Raw genomic sequence first — 16580 nt, 5'->3', positions numbered from 1 at the left:
TAGTTAACCGCGCGGGAGAAGGGGAGGCTACCCCCACCGGTAGGGATCGCCTGACACGCTACAATGATCTTGTGAAGTCCTTCTACTTAGGGCGTAGAACCTTCCCCGGCCCACACAACAAACTATCCCGAGCGCAGGCTACAACTTTCCGCCTGCTACAAACCAATACTTACCCCTCGCTACAACTTTATAACAAGATCTACCCAGACATTTACCCCAAATCCACGTGCTATATCTGCAAGACACAGCCAGCCACACTTCCACACATGCTTTGGGACTGTACACACCAATACCCCGACACTAACCCCACGACCCTCTCGTCAAGATGGCACGCTGCCCTGCGTAGCCCCAACCCTGACGACCAACTCTGGGCGACCCAGCAGGCCTGCGAGGCGGCGAAGAGGCAACACCTCGACGTCCCCACGTGGGAGGCCTACGCCCAGCCACCATCTCTTGCTGGTTTCAATAAAGTTTATTCAGTCAGTCAGAACCAGGTCCCCCCTTAAGTACAACATTCAAAGGCTGCATGCATACTGTTTTGTCCAAGGCTGCTCGGAGGACATCAGGAGGCAAGGTTAAGAAACCGCAGATGGAAATATTATACATGTGGATCCTAGATATGTGGAGGATGATTTTTGATCTCAACCTTGCTTGCCACCACTGAGGACCACCTGTTATGGGATGATTCTATTATGTATTGAAGTTGAAGTGAAAAGGCGGCTAGAAGTGCAGATTCCTTCTCTACACATTCTAATTTTGAATAAGTGTTTTCAAGGTGAGGAGATAAACAACTTGACTTGTTCCCATTACTTACGTCTATGTTTAATTCATTGGTTGCTATTAGGCACACTCTTAGAGCATGGTATGTTAGGGTGGCTGCAGGAAACGAAATCACTCCACATTTTGCTTGTATAATGAACACATCCCCAACTTTGCATCCATTCTTAGTGAAAAAAAGTGTGTGCATTATGTAAGTAAATACAGTATTTGTCACCAATTTAAAATTTAGCTATATGACTAAATAGTTGTTGCACTTTATAGTTTTAAAGCAGCCCTAAAAATGCTAGAGCCTATTGTATATTTAAGATTGTGCCCTGTCCTGAAGGTGGACATAGCTGTGCTGCTGGTAGCTCATATGACACAATCCAAGGGGAGACGGCATTCAAGCATCATGTGCAAGTGACATTTGTAGGCTGCCTTGTGCTTTTTGTGCTGCTGCAGCAAGACGCAAAGTGAACTGAACTTAGTACTCATTCCGAGATCACGCACGTATGCCTTGTGGTTAGGGGGCTGCTCCAGTGACACTAAAGCTAGCATAGGACTTTTCTCTTCTTTTCTGTCAGCTGAATGCCATTGTGTGAGCAGTTTTCTTTAAAAAAGCCCCTAGGCCACTCTGAGCCTGAAATTTTTTTTCAGTAAAACGTTGTTAATTTGGATTTCACGGGACTGAAAAAAAATGTTTGAATCAACCAAATGTCGAATTATCCAGAGTACAAAGAAAACGATGAACAAATGCTTACTACCTCAGCAAGATTTTATTTTGTGACTGACTCAGCAAATCCTGTTTCTATTTTGCACAGAAGCCTTGAGGAAGCTACAATTTTTATAATCTCGTGACCAATTAGTGCTCGCAGTGGCAAAGGCCACTCGACTTTCGCAGTGCAGCCAGGGTACGTGTCTTCATCCGAGTCAAAAGTTGGACAGTGTCCAGACTAGGGAGCCAGGTGTAGTAGCTGCAGGAACCTTATGCCCGCTCTGGAAGTTAATTGGGCTGCCATGGTCTGCAAAGTGTTTAAGAAGTGCCATATCTGAAATGCCTTAGACTGTGCCGAAGACAAGATTCTCTAGTGCTGTTGATAGCGTTAAGGTTGTGTACGACAGTGAGGATGAGTGACGTCCGGTCCACTTCAGCTTGTGTGCAGTAGATGTTTTTTTCAGTGTTAGAACACATTGCTATAACTCTTACCATGAAAAACTGGTAAGTGGATAATGAAGGGCATTGCATATATATGATTTCTTAAAAGTATGAAAATTGAACTATGTGTTACCTTCGAGAGAATTTCATTTTTCATTTCTGGTCATGAAAATTTAGTCTCGTTACAATCGAGGGTGCATTTGATTCGAGTAAGTACTATATTTGCCGTAGAGATGGTCACAGCGCTTAGTACTAATAGTATTCATTCATAGAACAAGAAACTAGTTGGATTTTCAACGTTGCTTTGCACAAAATGCCAAATTAAAGACGATGTTAAATTTAAAAAATATTTTTTTTTGCTAAGTATGCAGGATCTAGGTTACAATTATGTTTATAGGTGCATGTATGTTAGAGATGATGAAAGCGGGTTTGTACCTGCTGCATTGTGGAATTACCATTCCTTTTTTGTTTATTTTTCACTTTACAGGAAGCCTGAAGAAGGAGCTTGACGATGCTGACGTGGTGTCTTGCTTGCATGACCTGTACACAATAATTTTCTCAGATGTTGGTCGGGCAGCAGTAGTTGATGTTTTGGCCATGGATCGAAACTTGGATGCCTTGATACCATTTCTAAAAAGTTCAGGTAAGTAACAAATGCAGTGTCTGCTTCAAGAAATGTTTTCTAGCTGCTAGCAAAATTTTGCTTAATCTGCTGTGATCTAATACCGCTGTGCTATCACATCTGATCCCAGCTTGGCATGCTGTTCATTGTGTCTAGACTTGGAAATATCTGAAGTTCTGTCAAATTTCACTCTTTTCTGTTCAAGGATTTTGATGGTGGTAGAAACCGTGTTACTTTTCTCCCTTGTTCCAGTATGCCTGCATCTGAATTGCTTGCTAGGGGATTTTTTCATCTTCTTAACTATGACCTCCTTTTGATTTTGCTGGCTTTTTCTTTTTTAATTTTAATTTTTTTTTCCCGTTTTGTTGTTCTTTTCAGGGGACAGAGATTTTGACATGCGACTTTCCAAGTCAGTCTGTGCTGGTTATGCTACTGAACTTGTTTTGCTGACGGTCCACAACTCTGACAGTGCCCAGCTGCTGCAGAACTATGCTGAAGTCTTGCATAAGCTCAGTCAACAAGGTAAGGTAGAGGTTTATTTTGGTTATTTCAATTTTTTCATGGCTGCCGTAAAGAAAAGTTTGCCTTTTGTGAATAAATTATGCTCATGATGATCGACACATGATGCAGCTCATGGTTCATGTGGCCACATACTCACGATTTTTATTCTGTCCACTGCTGTGAGGTGCTACCATAGTCCCTTTGTCCAAAAAAAAAAAAGGAAGCGATGCAGTGCAATATAGACATACAGAAACAAAGGAACAAGCATGCCTGGGCCCAATTTGTGCAAGCCAATGTTTATTCTGTCATATGTCCTTGTATCTGTTTTGCAAAAACAGAATGAAATGCTACTGCGTTGAATTTCAGGGCGGTCACCAGAAATATGAAGGCATCGACGACCGACATAGATATTACTGACTTATGACTTAAGCAGCCAACAAACATTGACACCAAGAACAGCATAGAGGAAAATACTTGTGCTTAATGAATGAAATAAAGAAACGTTGAATAATGGAAATGAAAGTGGATGAAAAAACAACTTGCTGCAGGTGGGGAACAATCCCACAACCTTCGCTTTCTTTATTTCATTTATTAAGCACAAGTAATTTTCCCCATGTTGTCCTTGGTGTCAGTGTTTGTTGTCTTCTTATGATATGACTAATAAAAATTGGGCCCCTCGGTTAATCCCCTTTCTTCTTGTTTATGACTTATGACTTGTGACTTCACATCAGCTCCAATGAATTTGCTGGTCATCTATTTTTCTGCATTTTGGAAATTTAATTAATTAAAGCCTGAGGTTTTTGCAAAGCAGTACAGTACAGTACAGAACAGTATATGAAACACGCACAAAAAGTTCAATTCATTTTAGTGTCTCCTTGACCCCTTACTACTTGGTATATCACATATGATACACATAGAACAACTTCTTCAAACAAAATAAAATTAAAAACAAAATCTTACATAATTACTTGGAATCTGTGTCCTGGGGCAATGAAATATGTAGTGACTGTGATCGTGGAAATTATTTGTGAGGTGTATTATTTCTAGAAAAGGTTATGGCGAAAGCTTCTTGCAGCACATGCAGAAAGTGCCTACCGAAAATATCACACTGTTTGTTTGCTGTTTGTCAGCTTCTTGTGATGTTCTGAATGAAAAATATATTCAAGTGATTCTGTGAGGCAAGCATCAATTGCTTTATCATATATGATGCAGAAATTCAATTGTGGGTCATTTGTATTGGAGCAGGTATTTGTTTCTGGTGACAAAATTGGTTTTTATAGGCTATACCATTTCGTAACACCCTGATTGTTTAGAAAACTAGAATGCTACAAGTTTTTATGATAAACGTAGCATGGCTACTGTCTTCCAAGAGTTATTGACAACAATAGCAATGAATAGAGTAGAACCTCGTTCATACGTTTTGAAAAAAACTCCCGAAAGAACATACTAAAGTAACTAAAACATGTGACAGACTCAACTATCGTTGACATTTACGCAATGCAAAGCGTCATGCGGATCATGGCGGCATGAGACGTCGATGCACGTTGAGCAGGTGGTGCTCCGGCGGCCCGAGACGCGTTTTGTTTTCCTGTTGTGTGGTGTTTTAAGAGGGCGACGGGCAACCGAAAGGATATCATGCTGATGGGCGATGCCGGATGCCACCAAAGCGAAACAAGATGACCACCGGGCCACTTGCATCAGAGATTGGCGGCACGTTTGGATTATTGCCTGCTAAAAGCATGCAGTACGTTCCCAATGGCACTACGCACCACCTACTGTAAAACAGATAGGTAAAGATGCTTATCACAATAGGTTTGGCGGCGATAGCTGCGAGTGCACTGTGCGACAGTCCGGACGGAGATATGCTGGTATCGAAATAAGAAAATGTGCACGCTGTCATTTTCGCGTGAGACGGGTGGCTATATACTGTTCTCGATGGCATGCTCCTTGCCCCTTTTCTTGTTCACATGGAATTTAGTGGCCGGAAAACATATATGATGGCAGTCTGCAGCAGGAAACGGCGGCGCATTTCTGTTATCGTCTATTAAAAGTGTGAGCTATGCTTTCGACAGCACCACGCGCTGTCAAACAGACAGGCGAATTATCGCAAAAGGGCATGCGGTGATATCTGTGAATGCAGCATGCGACAACCGCGGAGAACATCTGCTGGTACCGAAATGAAAAACTGAGTGCCCGCCGGCATTTTCACTTGAGAAGGGCGAGCGAGTATTGCGGGGAAGCTGCCGTGGTGGGCAGCTATATACGGTTCTCGATCGCGTGTGCCTCGGTACATTCTTTTGTTTACAATAGGTCTAGTGGCCGGAGAAGCAATCATACCATCGCATTTTGGTGACATACTGAACGTTATTGCTGAAAAATTGTTTTCCGGTAATTTTTGAACCAGTAAAAATCAGTTTAACTCTATTGGGTCATTTTTTGTGTTCTTTATTGCGAATGTTGGCGCTGGGAAAACATATGTAATGGGAACGTATCAACGAGGTTCTACTGTAATTCTCGAAAGAAGAGGAAGAAGGCTTTCATTAGCTTGTGTGAAGTTCCTGAAAACTATACAAAGTAAAAATTCACATAAAAGAAAGCACTATAAAAGATTTAGCTTCAATATTGAAGCTATTTAGTCAACTCGGGATAAAATCGTCATATCTTCAGAAATTTTTGTACTAGCCCAAGCTACGAGAAATTCACTCACTCTCCCTTGGCTAATCTTGTACACATACACAAATACCAAGAATGTGGTCAACAGGAGAGCACCACAGTAGCTGAATTGATAAATTGCATCATGCATATGCAGAAGATGTGGGTTTAGTCCCCATCTGGCAGGAACTTATCTTTTGTCCACTTTCATTTCCCTTTAACCTATTATTTCTATTATTTCTACAGTGAAACCTCATTAGGGGGGGACACGGCTCTTTGCGGCGAAAAAATCGCGAAAAAAATCGATTTTTTGAAAAAGACATTTTCGAATTCTACAGCTAATATTCCTTTAATTCCCCAAGTTTCGAATCTCAGGGAAGAGTATTTCGTCCGCAATATCAATTTATAACATCACTGTGAGCTGAATTCCGCGCAGAAACAGCCCTTTTTATCGCGGCGCGTAGCTCTTTTTCTACGCGCGCGATCGCAGCCATCTTGGTCTCGTTGGAAAGAGGAGCCTTCCTTCCACTCCGTGCTTCCTTCTTTAATTTCCCGCCAAAAGTGACTCCGTCGGTACGCCAGTGACGTTGAAATCCGGGGAGAAAAAAAGCCCAAATGCGCGATCCGGTTCGTTGACTAGCGCACGTGACCAAACACGCGTGCTGTGGGTGGCTGCGCGAGGTTCCCATCGTCTGCTCCACTCCGCAGGCGACGCGACTGCGCGTCTCGTAGGTTTAATGGCACCATGCCCAACGATGTCCGATCCACCGGGAAAGTTCACCATGAGGCACAAGTTCGGCAAAAAGAAGAAGCGATCAGCTTATAACTTTCAAAAGCGCTCCATTCCTTCTGAAAGCATCGAGAGTAGCTCGCCGCCAACCGCAAATGATGCCGAAACCGCGGACGATGCCGAAGTAGGCCTAGCCAGCTCACAAATGAGTGAAATCGTTACGGACAGCGGCCGCGTTCGGCGTGACACTGCAATGTTGCAGCGTGCGGATTTGTTGCAGAGGGAGATGAATGCTCAAAAAAACTTCGAGTTCTTGCGTCAACGTCAGCAACAAAACGGGTGCTGGATTTGCTCACTCGCGCCGACGGCGTTGCAGCCGCGCCAGTCGACGCCGAGGCAGGTTTCGCTTTCCTCAGTAGGACTCCGTGAACGCACTGATGTCTTTTGTCAAGTGCAAGGTGTGCGGCGGCAGCGTCGCAGGAGGCAAAAGCGAACGGTAATCTGGCCTCGCCATAAAGATCGTTATCACGTGCGCGTGTTGCGGCGATATCGCGTCGGGGTGGAGCTCGACCCGCGTGAACGACAACCTTGCCGCGCGCGCGATGCAAGCCACCGGGAATCGGCGAACGGCGCTAAATAACGATGTTTTTGCCGCATTTGGGTGGCCGTGGTCAGAGCGGCTACATTCCTGGTGGCTTTTAGCCACTTTCACTGCAAAATAATGAGAAATTATTTCTGTACTTTTGATTATAAGTGAATGTAATCCTTTTTTCTCGTTTTCTCGAAACATCGACTTTTTCACTTGTACACAATGTAGCGTCAGATTTTGGAATTTATGCTTTAAAAATTTCCAATTCTGCTTTAGATCAGACAGTAGGGTAGCCACAATTCGAACAGTAAAGATTGAATTGCTATAAAATTACTAATATATGATATATCAAAATAGTATTCCTACCATTATGTTCCTTATGTTTTCTAGTACCCTGGCATGTGCCAATACGAATTCCGTAGCGCATTTTCCCCCCTATTGTTTCTACAAATTATGAACAATGAATTTCATTTATCTTCAGAACTAAACGGCCTATTGGAAAAATCATGAGATATTTGAAATCAGCACGTCTTAACAAGAATGGAAAGTTTCATGAATATTGATGGAAAACATCATGAACATTATTTGAATTAGTGTCCCCCCTTAAAGAAGCGAAAGTTTCATTCCTGCCTGGTTGGACCCCTGTATCATCCTTGATCAATTTAGTATTCAAGCATTTGCCGTAATCATCATGAACATGTCCTGAAATGTTTTTTCTCGTTTTCTCAAAACAACATTTTTGATGGTAGTGTAGTTTTGGAGTGACGATATCTCTGGTTCTACTCATCTTATTGCAATAATTCTTTTTTCGTGAGAAAGGTGGACAAATTGGGAGTGCAGTAGGCCTAAAATGTGAACAAGTATCATTACAGAAATTTTGCAAAAGTAATAGTTTCTCCAGGGTTTCACAAATGCCTTCTGCTTACAAAAGTTTGACATGCTGTAGCTTTGGCATAAATCAGTTTAGAACATTCATTCTTGTAGTACTGCAACCTCTGATCATTCAACATCATTTTGATGCGCCAGTCTCCTTCATTAACAGCCAGCATTGTAGAGAGAACTTGCCTCCAAATTAGTTCATACAAAAAAGCATGAATTGCTTATATTTTGAAAAGTACTTGTTGCATGGGAAAACCAATTGAATATTTGAAATCAGCATGTCAAAATACATAAGCGATGGAAGTTTTATCAAATTGTGACCAGAAATAAAAAAAGAAAATTTAAGTGGGGTGTCCCCCCTTAAAACAGTAGTTGGCCGGAGCTGGAAAAAAGTACATATTAAACGGTGGTAATGCTTAACCGAAATAGCATAAGATCGCCCACTTACCTGTCAAAAACGGAACTCACAGAGAGTGCAATGAAAGGGCAAAAACATGCAGTATTTGTTCACTTCGCGTGACAAAACTCTGTTATTTTCGTTTGATGCTGCGGCGGCCTAGCAGCAAAGGCAGCACCCTCAAACTTGATGTAGCTGTGAGCCAGCTTTACAGCCAGCCCCCCCACTTTTTGGCAAATACTTGCATGGCAGATTCCTCGTTCGCATTGTATATTACCCGTGCATGGGCATGGTAGCACTGCAGAAGTCGCTGGATGTCTTTTTCATTGCGGGGTGCTGTTCTCATCGCGATGATTGCATTCATGAGGCTGACGTAACCTGCAGCTTCTGCCACTGTCGGGCCTGAATCGCCCATGCTGTCACTTTCCGTGTCGTCCTCATCTCTGTCGTTAGGCGACGCTTTCGCAATAGAGGTAATGATGGTGAAAAATCGAACCTCATAGCCGACATCTTTTCACGATTGCAGCAGCGCTGCCTAGCAACTTCTTCACATTCCAAATGCCACACCGTAGTCAATGGTAGATCCCTGTCGTGTGCCAGCGCCGACTTCTTCGTGCCACTCGAAAAGATAGAAGGACTCGGACACAGCTTATATGCGGGCGATATCACCTTTTGGGTGGTGAGTGGAAACGATGGGCATGTGGAAGAGATCCTTCAAAGAGCAGTAAACACGGTCGAACACTACATCTAAGACAAGGGACTGAGATGCTCCTCGCAAAAATCAGAACTTCTGCTCTATAGACCCACATGCCGGGGTTGAAAAAGCATTGAGGAAAGGCCGGGCATTGTGGTCACAGTAGAAGCACCACGATACCGATAGTGGAGAGCCTGAGAATACTGGGACTCCGCATATCTGAAAACGGCCATCACGGAGAAACCATTAGACTACTTGACAAGTGTTCAACCAACAATCAGACTGATAAAGCGGATATCCAACAAGCACTATGGCATGAAAGGGCACAATCTCATCCGATTAATAGAAACATTCATAATCAGTCGTATTGTATACGTATGTGGTCCCTTACCTCAAGCTCTACGCTGTGGAGAAAGCCAAAATAGAATGCATTATTAGAAGGGCGTATAAACAAGCCTTGGGACTTACGGCAAATATGCCAAACGAGAAATTCCTGGCGCTCGGCATGCACATCACACTAGACGAACCCATTGAGGCCCAGAGAGTAGAGCAGTATGAAAGGCTTACACAGAGTTTGACGGGGAGACACATCTCAGATGATATTGGAATAACTTACGAAGCACAGCACGAAGTGCGGAGAGACATCCCAAGGAAAATAAGGGAACATAAGGGAACAGGGAATACGGGAAATAAGGGAACATCAGGGCAGTACCTGCGGTCGCTGTCGTGGTGCCCATTCCACCTCACAGTGCCAGTTTTCTCCAGTACAATGCTTTACGTGCGGGAAAACTGGGCACCTGGCACGTGTATGCCGAAGGGAGAGGACGAACAGCAAACAGCAGCAGCAGCCTGATTCAAGCCCAGGTACCAGATAAGCCCGCAGCCAGGGTTGCCATTGCAAGCGTTTGCGGCGGGGGCGTGCGGCAGCAGGCTCAAGTTCTTCCGCGGCCAGGCTCCACGTCGTGGCCGAGAACCCGCCGATTTTCTACATGTGGCACACAGGCCTTGTACCGTCGTCTGTGCCGCCGTACATGCTGACCATCGAAATCTGCGGGCATCCCATTTCCATGGAGGTGGACACAGGGGCCAGCGTGTCAGTAGACAGTTTTAGCAGAGCGTTTGCTTGCGCTCCGCTCCGCACACGTTTCACGCGCACTGGTGGCTGCATAGAATGCATTGATTTCGCTTATCTAACAAGCGCGTTTCCTAGAGACACCACTGACGTGCTCTCAGCTTGGCGGTAAAACGATTACGAAAGCAACTACACGTTCTCTGACGCACCGCTAAATCAGGTTCCTAGCGGAACGTGGTCAGCGTCGCACGTTCCGCTTCCGCTATGTGTGCTGTGCGCACGCGCGTCAGTGTTCCCGGTAGCGTTTTGCTGAGCGGCTGCGTGCCAATTGTTGTGATAGGCCGGTCTGAGCGGAGCGGACCGTAAACGCTCTGCTAAAGCTCTCTAGTAATGGCCGGGAAACTCTTCAAGCGTACTTTCCCCGGCGTATCCGTCAAGGCTACGGCCGTGATGCTGCACAGCTACTCCGGGCAACTCTCCCAGTTCTAGGGTCAGGCACAGGTCAGCGTTCGGTTTGGCGACAGGGAGGCAACCCTTCCCCTTTACTTAACGAAGGGGTCATCGCCGACGCTGCTGGGCTGAAACTGGATTCATGCACTGGGGGTTCGTCTGCCAGAGTACCAGGTGGCCAGCCTGCATGTGGTGCAAGATGTCCCCAGCCTCCTGACAGAGTTCAAGTCCCTGTTCCAGCCAGGGGTGGGCACATTTGCTGGCACGACGGCTGGCATCTATGTACCTGAGGGAGCCCGGCCACGTTTTTTCAAGACTCGCCCACTGCCGTTCGCCCTGAAGGACGGGGTCACCCAGGAGCTGCAACGGTTACAGCGAGAGGGCATCCTGGTGCCTGTCAAAACATCTGAATGGGCCGCTCTTATTGTACCAGTCTTCAAGCGAGACGGCAGTGTCAGGATCTGCGGGGATTTCAAGGTTATCATCAATCCCGTCGCTACCGTCGAGAAGTACCCGCTGTCTCGGATTGAAGATCTCTGGTCAGCATTGTCCGCTGGAGAGAAGTTTACCAAGCTCGACCTCAGAGATGCGCACCAGCAGCTGGTGCTCCAGGATGCCTCCCGGAAATATGTCACATCGACAACTTTGGGGCTTTTTCAGTACACGCGCTTACCGTTTGGCGTGGCCTCAGCCCCAGCCATATTCCAGAGGAAGATGGACAACCTCTTCGGGGCATGAGGCATGTGGCGCTGTACTTGGACGACACTGGTTACTGGCAGCGACGACGGGGACCACCTGCAGAACCTGCACAATGTCCTGGCACGACTGCAGGACGCCGACCTCAAGCTCAAGCTGGAAATGTGCGTTTTCCTAGCCCCCAGCAATGAGTACTTGGGACATGTCATTTCCCAGACAGGCCTAGCCCTGGCTCTCCGCAAAGTTGATGCTGTGCTCAAGGCTCCTAAGCCCCAGAACAAGAAGGAGCTTCAGAGCTACCTGGGCCTCATCAACTTCTACAGGAGTTTTCTGCCAAACCTGTCGCAGCATCTACAGCCACTCCACCTTCTGCTTCGTGATGGTCAACAATGGGTCTGGAAGAAGGAGCAGGACCGGGCCTTCCAGCGCAGCAAGGAACTAATCACCTAGGCTCCAGTGCTGGTGCACTTCGATCCTGCCAAGCTTGTTGTCCTCACTGTAGATGCTTCGCCGTACGGAGTGGGAGCCATCCTGGCACACTGGGACAAAGATGGCCAGGAACATCCTGTGTTGTTTGCTTCTCAACGGCTTCATGCTGCAGAGCAATGTTACAGCCAGCTGGACAAGGAAGGTTTGGCCCTCATGTTCGGTGTCGAACTCTTCCACCAGTATCTGTGGGGCCGGAAGTTCGAGGCGGTCACGAACCACAAGCCGCTGTTGGGGCTGCTGGGGCCTGACAAGGCAGTTCCTGTGCAGGCATCACCTCGAGTGGTACGCTGGGCCTTGAGGCTGACAGCTTACAGTTACCAGCTGGTTTACCGTCGGGGAAAGGACCTGGGACCTGCTGATGCCCCGAGCTGCCTGCCCCTGCCAGAGGTGCCTGATGCTGTTCCAGAACCTGCTGAAGTGTTCATGCTGGAACACGCGTACCCGGAGGTGCTCTCCATATCTGCGGTATCTCAAGCCACCAGCCGGGACCCAGTCCTGTCTCAGGTGGTCAAGGCTGTGTCCCACGGATAGAGGAATTGGTGCAGCAGGCCTATAGCCACAAGGCCGCTGAGCTGAGCTTGCAGCAGGGCTGCCTACTGTGGGGTTCGAGGGTGGTGATCCCACAAAGTCTCCGGTCCAGGGTTCTGCAGTTCCTGCGCGCAGGTCATCCAGGGATAGAAAAGACCAAGATGGTGGCCTGGTCCCATGTTTGGTGGCCTGGCCTGGACCAAGACATCGCTCACTTGGTGCTGAGCTGCTAAATCTGCCAGGAGCATCAGTGAGCCTCGCGTCATGTGGAGATCACTTCCTGGCCGTTCCCACAGAGACCCTGGTCCCGCCTACATGTGAATTTTTGGGGGACCCTTCAGGGGCCATTACTTCCTGGTGGTGGTGGACGCCTTCTTGAAGTGGGTGGAGGTTCTACCTGTCACCACTCCATCAGCAAGCACTCCATTGCAGTGCTACGACAGGTCTTCGCCGCCCAGGGGTTGCCAGATGTCATCGTGTCCGACAATGGTCCTGCTTTCGCCAGCACAGAGTACCTGGCCTGGCTGATGGAGAACGAGATTCGCCGCATGATGGTTCCGCCATACCACCCTGCTTCAAATGGTGCAGCTGAGCGGGTGGTGAAAACCATCAAAGGCAAACTCAAGAAGAGCCAAACTGGGGATTTACGGACACAGATTGCCCTGATACTATTTCAGTACCGGACCACGCCCCACAATGCCTCTGGCCGTGCCCCCTGTGAGCTCCTGCTGGGTCAGATGGTCAAGACACCCTTGGACATCTTGCATCCGGACCTCCGATCCACAGTGCTCTTGAAGCAGCTGAAGCAAAAGCTCGCTGCTGACCAAGGGTGCCGTCCTGGGCCTTTGCAAGAGTCGGGAGCTCCAGTTTTCACCAGGAACTTCCGTCCTGGCCCACCCTTGTCTGCCGGACAGGTGGTGTCTCCTGCCAGCGCCTCATCGCTGCTCGTCCGCATGCCAGACGGGGCCATGTGGCACAGACACGCCGACCATGTCAGGCCTCGCCTTGGGACCTGGCCAGCACCCTCGACTGCCACTCCTGAGTTCCTGCCCGCAGGAGGACTAGCAGCAGCACCAGTCACTTCCAGCGGAGCACCACCCACCTCAGATGCGACAACCGTAGCCAGTGGTGCGGCACCCGTTCGACCGGTGTCGAGCCCGGCACCACTCGCAAGGCCGACCACTACGGGCCCTCCGGATGGAGCGAGGCTGGCTCAGGCAGCACCCGGTGTTGCCACACCTAACCCATCAAAACCGGTGCCCAGGCGGAGTACTCGACGGTGGAGGCCACCAGACTGTTACTCGCCTGGATAGCAGGCAGCGTCGACCCAGCTAGGGTGGAGGCAGAGCCTGGTATTGTGAACATGGACGTTTGTTTTTTTATTTAACAAACAAACTGGGGGTAAAGGGGTGTAGCAAGCATGTGACGCCCCCTCAGGCATAATGTTCATTCACCGCAAGGCTCGGTGGCCTGCTAAGCTCGGCGGTCAGTCATCGTTCAGCACCACCACGCTGCGGAGCGTCCGTCTAATGGAGGGTGCCTCGAGCCCTCCCTTGTTCACGAATCCGGGTGAATCGGGACACTGGCGACGAGGATGGGATCCTCGTGACACATCTATCAATACCCCCAATCCCCAGTAACATGCACCCGGAGTTTCACCAAGATCGAAGAAACTGAAGAGCGAAAGCTCTCCACAAAAGATTCCATAGTGCCAGGGACGTGGTCTATGTGGACGCGGTGGAGTACGCAAATAGACAGAGTATGTCGACAGTTGTTACGAGTCTAGAGGGTGACTGCAGAGTTAGTGTCACTGTAAAAACAGGGAAGGCGGAGGTGGCGGAGGAGGCTGCCTTAGCACTGGCAATAACCTCAACGGAAGCTAACATCGTAGTAAGCGACTCCAAGACAGCCATCAAGAAATATACAAAAGGAAGAATCTCGCCGCAAGCACTGAGAATTTTAAACAGCTTAGGTGAAGATCGCAACATTCACATTATATGGGCATCCGCACACTCCTCCCTTCCCGGGAACGAAATAGCGCACAACCTGGCTCGAGAACTGACGGGCCGAGCAGGTGACACGGAACAAATATTGGGAACGGAGAGAGACCGGATGACTGGTTTAACGAGATCACCAAACACTATAAATTGGGAAGGGCGCATTTCCCCTCGGCACACTCCTCATTGACTAGACGGCAAGCGACGGCATGGTGCCTCTTACAAACAGACACATATCCGAACCTGGTGGCCTACCACCGCTGCTACCCGGACCTTTACACGGATAGGTGTAGATTCTGTCAAGAAAGGGCGGACCTACAACATATGGCATGGGCTTGTCCTCGGACACCCACACAGAATAAAATAAACAAGACCAGAGAGCAGTGGTAGACCGCGTTGCTCAGCTGTGCACCAGAAGGCCAACTCAAGGCAATCCAGCAGGCCGAAGGTGCCGCAAGGGCCCGAGGGCTCGAGGCCGTCTTCTAGGTAGAGAGCAGGGTGTCTACCAACCGGGAAAACCGGGAATTCTCAGGGAATTTGAACAGTCTGGAAAAACTCGGGGAAAACTCAGGGAATTTGTGCTTCTATCAGGGAAAATTAGCTGTAACTTTATAGAAAGGGAACGAAAGTCGTGTTAATGCTGGCTCTAGTAACAGGAATCGCAACGAATCGTCATTGACGCCGTGTGATCGGCACGATGTATTGCCAGAGTAGTTAAGGACTGAATTTCTAGACGCTCGATTTTTCGGACTTGCCCGATAATTTGCACGGTTTTGCGGCACCACCACGTACTCCATATAGTCAATGTATATTGCCCTGACTGCAGGTCTGAAATGGCATTAATCAAAGTCGCCACCGCCGCTATTTTGATTATCTCGCTGCCTCGAACCGGCACTCTCGCAGGCAGATCCGCTGGCAGCCGTAACCACCACCGCGGCAACGTTAGGCCTAGCTGCTTCTATGTTCGCTATTAAGCTTCTTATGCAAACTAGAAGTTAGGCGTGCAGACAGGACACAAGAGCAGAGAAGTGGACAACACGAACGCCGAACTTCTAGTTTGCATAATGAATCCTTACCAACTAGCTCAGCTTTCTGTCGTTCTAAGCTTCTTGCCGTGCGGTGCCGTGTTTTTCATTGAAAGAATTCGCCACTATCACCAATGACACCCGACTCCGCCTTTAATCCTCGCGATTGGCTTTGAAGCTCGCAGAGCACAGCATTATGCGTAATGCCAGTCTCTGAAAGTTAGCTTCGCCTCAGTACACCAGTGTTAGGCGGTGAAGCATACCAAGCATGGGAAGGGGGCAATTGCCACGGGACACAGTATGTATTCCTTAATTACACATGCGTGCACCCCGTCTCCTGTCACAGAACAAGCCCTTATATGCCTAATAAGCGTACTGGCAGGCCTGCAGAGCTTTTTCAGACGTGCCTGTGGTAATTTTAGCCCTTAAAGGCAGTTAAAGACATGCATTAATTTTTTTCAGACTGCCCGTTTTTTTTATTTTTTTTTTGCGGCCCCTCAGAAGTCCGAGAAATCAAATGTTGACTTTACAACTGACCAAGAGGATGCTTCAGATGATCCATGTGGTGAAAGCGTGGTAGAAGGAGGATGAGAATAGAAAGGACCGTCGCACTGAGGAATTAACGGGAAAGGAAGGGTGCCGCCGGCTTTTTGAAGGAGCTTGAGCTAAAAAAACTAAGTGTTGGCTGACGCTGAGACACAGGTGTCCCTCATCCAAACCGAAATAAATTGTTTAAGCAGTGAAGCCCAACACTGAGATGTTGTGTACGGGCTGAGAGTATGTCAGGAGAGTTGAGGTTGACTTCCCAGCTGCTGAGAGAGAACCTTAGTTGTGACAAAGCTCAGGACCTCATACAGATGAGCTTGCTATCAGTTGATAGAAATAGCTGATATTAAAAAATATTTACTTATGTATGCATCTCCTTTTCATTCGTATTTGAAAATGTTCGACTCAATTTGGAATGGGCTTTACCATTTCTTTCGCTGTGCATTTTACTAACACCTTCCTTTTGTTTTCTTTTTAAATAAAATAGATATTACTCCTTACTATTCAAACTGGATTAAGTCATTTTTTTGTTTCGGCATGCTTACTAGAGAGTGACAGCATCGGGCCACGTGGTGTCAGCCTGTCTTGACATAAAACAAAGTTCAGGCTCATTCAGGGAATTTTGCAAAGGTGCTCAGGGAAAACCTGGAAAACTCAGGGAATTTGGAAATGTCAACTTGGTAGACACCCTGGAGAGGCCTAGGTCTCAAATCTGCTGTGCACAAATAAAGTTTATTCCTCCTCCTCCACAGAAAGCATATGCTGCATTGAACATCTCAGCCGAGTTTTGCATTCATG

At 47.6% G+C, this 16580-nt stretch overlaps 1 protein-coding gene across 5 annotated transcripts in view; it reads left to right on the top strand.

Moving 5' to 3' along the window:
* vir (VIR_N domain-containing protein) overlaps positions 1 to 16580 on the top strand; it is a 338801-nt gene that overhangs the window by 173302 nt on the left and 148919 nt on the right. For all 5 annotated transcript variants that reach the window (XM_065439604.1, XM_065439605.1, XM_065439603.1 and 2 more), the window contains 2 exons: positions 2403 to 2558; positions 2916 to 3059. In XM_065439604.1, the coding sequence (XP_065295676.1) occupies positions 2403 to 2558; positions 2916 to 3059 (300 nt within the window). The remainder of the gene's footprint in view (positions 1 to 2402; positions 2559 to 2915; positions 3060 to 16580) is intronic.

This window comes from Dermacentor albipictus, chromosome 1, assembly GCF_038994185.2.
Source record: "Dermacentor albipictus isolate Rhodes 1998 colony chromosome 1, USDA_Dalb.pri_finalv2, whole genome shotgun sequence".
Taxonomy (NCBI): Eukaryota; Metazoa; Arthropoda; class Arachnida; order Ixodida; family Ixodidae; genus Dermacentor; species Dermacentor albipictus.
The sequence above is the reverse complement of the archived record's forward strand: the minus strand, read 5'-3'. Positions and strand labels throughout refer to the sequence as shown.